The sequence below is a fragment of the Oncorhynchus nerka genome, linkage group LG26 (genome assembly GCF_034236695.1).
Source record: "Oncorhynchus nerka isolate Pitt River linkage group LG26, Oner_Uvic_2.0, whole genome shotgun sequence".
NCBI lineage: Eukaryota > Metazoa > Chordata > Actinopteri > Salmoniformes > Salmonidae > Oncorhynchus > Oncorhynchus nerka.
In genome coordinates this window covers 50729980-50737296 of record NC_088421.1, presented here as the reverse complement: position 1 = coordinate 50737296, position 7317 = coordinate 50729980, and the positions used below count along the sequence as shown (strand labels likewise).

The window sequence follows — 7317 nt, the reverse complement described above, 5'->3', positions numbered from 1 at the left end:
TATAGCCTCATTATTACCTCAACTACCTGGTACCCTGCACATTGACTCAGTACTGGTTCTCCTTATAGCCTCATTATTCCGGTCGGTAACATTTGAGAGTGAGGCAAATGTATAGCATTTTGCGGAAAAAAAACATGATTATTTGTCTCTCTGAAATGAAGACATCAAGTGATTTTAAACAAATACATATCTGTCATTGAACAACCCCATGATTAGATAGTGAACAACCCCATGATTAGCTAGTGAACAACCCCATGATTAGATAGTGAACAACCCCATGATTAGATAGTGAACAACCCCATGATTAGATAGTGGACAACCCCATGATTAGATAGTGGACAACCCCATGATTAGATAGTGAACAACCCCATGATTAGATAGTGAACAACCCCATGATTAGATAGTGAACAACCCCATGATTAGATAGTGAACAACCCCATGATTAGATAGTGAACAACCCCATGATTAGATAGTGAACAACCCCATGATTAGATAGTGAACAACCCCATGATTAGATAGTGAACAACCCCATGATTAGATAGTGAACAACCCCATGATTAGATAGTGAACAACATGATTAGAAGTGAACAACCCCATGATTAGATAGTGAACAACCCCATGATTAGATAGTGAACAACCCCATGATTAGATAGTGAACAACCCCATGATTAGATAGTGAACAACCCCATGATTAGATAGTGAACAACCCCATGATTAGATAGTGAACAACCCCATGATTAGATAGTGAACAACCCCATGATTAGATAGTGAACAACCCCATGATTAGATAGTGAACAACCCCATGATTAGATAGTGAACAACCCCATGATTAGCTAGTGAACAATCCCATGATTAGATAGTGAACAACCCCATGATTAGATAGTGAACAACCCCATGATTAGATAGTGAACAACCCCATGATTAGCTAGTGAACAATCCCATGATTAGATAGTGAACAACCCCATGATTAGATAGTGAACAATCCCATGATTAGCTAGTGAACAATCCCATGATTAGATAGGGAACAACCCCATGATTAGATAGTGAACAACCCCATGATTAGATAGTGAACAACCCCATGATTAGATAGTGAACAACCCCATGATTAGATAGTGAACAACCCCATGATTAGATAGTGAACAACCCCATGATTAGATAGTGAACAACCCCATGATTAGATAGTGAACAACCCATGATTAGATAGTGAACATGATTAGATAGTGAACAACCCCATGATTAGATAGTGAACAATCCCATGATTAGATAGTGAACAACCCCATGATTAGATAGTGAACAACCCCATGATTAGATAGTGAACAATCCCATGATTAGATAGTGAACAACCCCATGATTAGATATGGAACAATCCCATGATTAGATAGTGAACAACCCCATGATTAGCTAGTGAACAACCCCATGATTAGATAGTGAACAACCCCATGATTAGATAGTGAACAACCCCATGATTAGATAGTGAACAACCCCATGATTAGATAGGGGACAACCCCATGATTAGATAGTGAACAACCCCATGATTAGATAGTGAACAACCCCATGATTAGATAGTGAACAACCCCATGATTAGATAGGGGACAACCCCATGATTAGATAGGGGACAACCCCATGATTAGATAGTGAACAACCCCATGATTAGATAGTGAACAACCCCATGATTAGATAGTGAACAACCCCATGATTAGATAGTGAACAATCCCATGATTAGATAGTGAACAATCCCATGATTAGATAGTGAACAACCCCATGATTAGATAGTGAACAACCCCATGATTAGATAGTGAACAACCCCATGATTAGATAGGGGACAACCCCATGATTAGATAGTGAACAACCCCATGATTAGATAGTGAACAACCCCATGATTAGATAGTGAACAACCCCATGTCATGATTAGATAGGGGACAACCCCATGATTAGATAGGGGACAACCCCATGATTAGATAGGGGACAACCCCATGATTAGATAGGGGACAACCCCATGATTAGATAGGGGACAACCCCATGATTAGATAGTGAACAACCCCATGATTAGATAGGGGACAACCCCATGATTAGATAGGGGACAACCCCATGATTAGATAGGGGACAACCCCATGATTAGATAGGGGACAACCCCATGATTAGATAGTGAACAACCCCATGATTAGATAGTGAACAAGCCCATGATTAGCTAGTGAACAACCCCATGATTAGATAGTGAACAACCCCATGATTAGATAGTGAACAACCCCATGATTAGATAGGGGACAACCCCATGATTAGATAGGGGACAACCCCATGATTAGATAGGGGACAACCCCATGATTAGATAGGGGACAACCCCATGATTAGATAGGGGACAACCCCATGATTAGATAGTGAACAACCCCATGTCATGATTAGATAGGGGACAACCCCATGATTAGATAGGGGACAACCCCATGATTAGATAGTGAACAACCCCATGATTAGATAGTGAACAACCCCATGATTAGATAGTGAACAACCCCATGATTAGATAGTGAACAACCCCATGATTAGATAGTGAACAACCCCATGATTAGCTAGTGAACAACCCCATGATTAGATAGTGAACAATCCCATGATTAGATAGTGAACAACCCCATGATTAGATAGTGAACAACCCCATGATTAGATAGAGAACAACCCCATGATTAGATAGTGAACAACCCCATGATTAGCTAGTGAACAATCCCATGATTAGATAGTGAACAACCCCATGATTAGATAGTGAACAACCCCATGATTAGATAGTGGACAACCCCATGATTAGATAGTGAACAATCCCATACCATGATTAGATAGAGAAAAAACACACCAATCTCTTTCAGAAATGCTTTGAACAATAAAAGCTAATTTACTAACATTTCTGAAAAGTGATATATAGTGTTTTGGAATGAAACTCTTCTGTTTCCCCATCTGAGCTCAGAGAAGATGAGAGATGTAATGTTTGTCTCTGTTGTGTTGAAGACCAATCAAGCAGGAGAGACCAGCCACCCCTGTTCCCAGCTGTGTGTCCATGAAGAGTGACTGGTCTATGGATCAACCTATAGTGTTTAGAGAGGGAGACTTTTCTACTGAACAAAGGTAAGAAGAACTCATGGGTCCTGGTCAGTGAGTTAAACAACACTGTCTCTAGTCATTTCTCCTCTCCCATTTTCCCATTTATTTTTGTTGTTTTCATAATCCATATGCTCATCATTTTGTCCATTTCCATAGTCCTAAAACAATATTAAACAAACACAACATGCCCTCACTGTGTGTGTGTGTGTGTGTGTGTGTGTGTGTGTGTGTGTACTCCCTGGATGAGGAGATGTAATCTAATGTTTTGTCCACAGAAACCAACAGGAGAGATCAGAGTCAGAGATTCTCAGTGGTCAGTCTTCCCAGAGTCATCAAACAGACCTGGCCTCCATATTCAGTGTATGTGGTCCTGTTATGTACATTTGTTTTTGTTTACCTCAAGTAAAGTTGATCTGTCAATCATTCATTAATGTGTTAATGAGAAAGCATTTCTTCTCTTGCTTAACTTATTTACTTAATTTATTCCAGATGCTTGAAGATAAAATTATGACATTTGTGAAGAACGAGCTGAAGATGTTCAAGAGGATTCTTGGTCCAGAACTCCCAGAAGGCTTTGAGAGTCAGAAGCAGGATAAGGAAGTGGTGGACGCTGAAGATGAGAAGCAGGAGAGCAGTGCCAGAGAGGGGGCTCTGAAGATCACACTGCACATCCTGAGGAAAATGAACCAGAAGGAGCTTGCTGACACACTGGAGAAATGTAAGATCTGTCTGCCTCATGTTGAATGATGTTTCATAACATTTAAAAGCTGTAGCTAAAGTACAGCTAAAGTAGCTGTGTAACTCAATGATATTGTAGCAGCCTTAACACAACACCTAGTGACCTCATCAAGTAGCAGCAGGGATGTGTTGTGGTGATTCATTTAGAGAGAGAGAACATTAATAATACCATCAATAATACCAATAATAATATAATCAGTCACACCAGTCTGTAATGCATTATGAAAACATTTACACATTTATACAGTCAGTTAAGAGAATAAATTATTATAATGTACAACTTTATAACAGTCCTACAATACTGTAGACATTAAAACAGACGTAATATTAATATCCTCTGTGTTATTTCTAGATTCAGATGATCCTGCTGTGATTTGCCAACGTGAACTCAAATCTAATCTAAAGAAGAAGTTTCAATGTGTATTTGAGGGGATCGCTAAACAAGGAAACCCAACACTTCTCAATAAGATCTACACAGAGCTCTACATCACAGAGGGTGGAACAGGAGAGGTCAATAATGAACATGAGCTGAGACAGATTGAGACAACAACCAGGAAACAAGCAAGACCAGAGACTGCAATCAAATGTAACGACATCTTCAAACCCTTAACTGGACAAGACAAACCTATCAGAACTGTGCTGACAAAGGGAGTCGCTGGCATTGGAAAAACAGTCTCTGTGCAGAAGTTCATTCTGGACTGGGCTGAAGGAAAAGCAAATCAGGATGTCCAATTTGTATTTTCATTCCCTTTTCGGGAGCTGAATTTGATGAAAGGGGACAAACACACTTTCATTGAACTTCTTAATCACTTCTCAATGGAAACTAAACAATCAGGAATCTCCAACTACAACAAGTACAAAGTTCTGTTCATCTTTGATGGTCTGGATGAGTGCCGACTGCCCCTAGACTTCCAGAAGAACAAGATCTGTTGGGACGTCACAGAGTCAACCTCAGTGGATGTTCTGCTGACAAATCTCATCAAGGGAAATCTGCTCCCTCTGCTCTCCTCTGGATAACTACCCGACCTGCAGCAGCCAATAAGATCCCTTCAGTGTGTGTTGACCAGGTGACAGAGGTACGAGGGTTCAATGACCCACAGAAGGAGAAGTACTTCAGGAAGAGATTCAGTGATGAGGACCTGGCCAGCAGAATCATCTCACACATAAAGACATCAAGGAGCCTCCACATCATGTGCCACATTCCAGTCTTCTGTTGGATTTCTGCAACAGTCCTTGAACACATGCTGGAACATAAGAGAGAAGAGATGCCCAAGACTCTGACTGAGATGTACACACACCTTGTGGAGTTTCATACCAAACAGAAGAATGAAAAGTATCTTGGGAAAGAAGGGACAGGTCCACACTGGGATAAAGAGAGCATTCTGTCACTGGGAAAACTGGCTTTTCAACAGCTTGTGAAGGGAAATCTGATTTTCTATGAAGAAGACCTGAAAGAGGCTGGCATTGGTGTCAATGAAGCCTCAGTGTACTCAGGATTGTGCACACAGCTCTTTAAAGAGGAATGTGGGCTGTACCAGGACAAGGTGTACTGCTTTGTTCATCTGAGCATTCAGGAGTTTCTGGCTGCTGTATATGTGTTCCTCTCATTCATCAACAACAATGAGAATCTAATGGAAAAACTGCAAACAAACGAAAAGCCTGAAGTTACTTTCTACAAGAGTGCTGTGGATAAAGCCTTACAAAGTGAGACAGGAAACCTGGACCTTTTCCTCCGCTTCCTTCTGGGCCTCTCACTGGAGTCCAATCAGAAGCACTTACAAGGTCTAGTGACAAAGTCAAGAAGCAGCTCACAGAGCCATGAAGAAACAGTCGAGTACATCAAGAAGAAGATCAGGGAGAATCCCTCTCCAGAAAGGTGCATCAATCTGTTCCACTGTCTGAATGAACTGAATGACCATTCTCTAGTGGAGGAGATCCAAAGCTACCTGAGATCAGGAAGTCTCTCAGAACCCAACCTGTCACCTGCACAGTGGTCAGCTCTGGTCTTTGTGTTGCTGACTTCAGAAAAGGAGCTGGATGTGTTTGACCTGAAGAAATACTCCAGATCAGAGGAAGGTCTTCTGAGGCTGCTGCCAGTGGTCAAAGCCTCCAGAGCTGTTCTGTGAGTAAATAAAATGACATATAAGAACTAATCATCAGGAAGAAATATTCAGTTTAGAGAAAATTATGTATTATAATTTGTATATAATTTTATATTGAAAAACATATTGAATAAATGCTTTGATTTTCACATTATTATAACAAAATGACCACACAATTCTAGCAGATGGAAGATGAATCTATATGTTGTTTTGGATAATTAACCAAATGCATCTGCCATTGTCCTTCTACACTACTGGTGTTAAATGAACAGTGTGTTTGTGAAGTCATGATGATCTCTTTGTCAGGCTGTCAGACTGTGGAGTCACAGAGGAAGGCTATGCTTCTCTGGTCTCTGCTCTGAGGTCAAACCCCTCACACCTGAGAGAGCTGGATCTGAGTAACAATGACCTGAAGGATTCAGGAGTGAAGCTGCTCTCTGCTGGACTGGAGAATCCCCACTGTAAACTGGAGACTCTGAGGTCAGTATTATCAGATATGAAAGCACTTTATGTATGTAGTTCTCCCATTTGAATTATGAATAATCAGGAATGAATCGAGAATAATGATGAATGAGAAAGTTACAGAGGCACAAATATCAGACCCACTCTGTTATTGGTAATGGTGAGAGGTTAGCATGTTTTGTTGTAGCCTCTGTTATTGGTAATGGTGAGAGAAGAGGTTAGTATGTTTTGTTGTAGCCTCTGTTATTGGTAATGGTGAGAGGTTAGCTTGTTCTGTTGTAGTCTCTGTTATTGGTAATGGTGAGAGGTTAGCATGTTTTGTTGTTGCCTCTGTAACTTTCTTACTCATTATTATTCATGATTCATTCATGATCTTTCTCAATCATGACAGTCACAGGCTGATGTAGTCATTGTATTTAAAGAATATGGGACCAAATAGTAAATCCTTTTTCATGATTTATGATTTTTCTTCATCACGGCGTCATTAAGATCATTTAGATAGTGTTTATGAACATTTAGAAAAAAAATATACTGTGATTTTAAAATGATTTGACTCTTTGCAGGCTGTCAGGCTGTCTAGTCACAGAGGAAGGCTGTGCTTCTCTGGTCTCAGCTCTGAGGTCAAACCCCTCACACCTGAGAGAGCTGGACCTGAGCTACAATCACCCAGGAGACTCAGGAGTCAGACTGCTCTCTGTTAGACTGGAGGATCCACACTGCAGACTGGAGAAACTCAAGTATGTAGAGGGTTTATGTCAATGTTCATATCAGACATGTTTGACTTATCAGGCTGGTTAAGACAAACATTCTGACCAACACTTGGACAAAGTTATATGCTGTGTGTGTGTGTGTGTGTGTGTGTGTGTCCAGTGTGTGTCCAGTGTGTGTGTGTCCTGTGTGTGTGTGTGTGTGTGTGTGTGTGTGTGTGTGTGGG

General features: G+C 40.7%; 2 protein-coding genes across 2 annotated transcripts in view; both read left to right on the top strand.

Annotated features, from left to right (window-relative positions):
• Positions 1–2799: 2799 nt before the first annotated feature.
• LOC135564811 (protein NLRC3-like) lies at positions 2800–4836 on the top strand. Its single transcript, XM_065010877.1, has 4 exons — positions 2800–3105; positions 3357–3441; positions 3571–3799; positions 4172–4836. Exons 1-4 carry the CDS (start codon positions 3038–3040, stop codon positions 4834–4836), a joined length of 1047 nt encoding a protein of 348 aa, XP_064866949.1. The 5' UTR covers positions 2800–3037.
• The window catches only part of LOC135564810 (NLR family CARD domain-containing protein 3-like), a 63289-nt gene continuing 60803 nt past the window's right edge, over positions 4832–7317 (top strand). Inside the window, exons 1-2 of the mRNA XM_065010876.1 lie at positions 4832–5941; positions 6947–7120. Coding sequence (XP_064866948.1) covers positions 5010–5941; positions 6947–7120 — 1106 coding nt within the window. The 5' untranslated portion in view covers positions 4832–5009. The remainder of the gene's footprint in view (positions 5942–6946; positions 7121–7317) is intronic.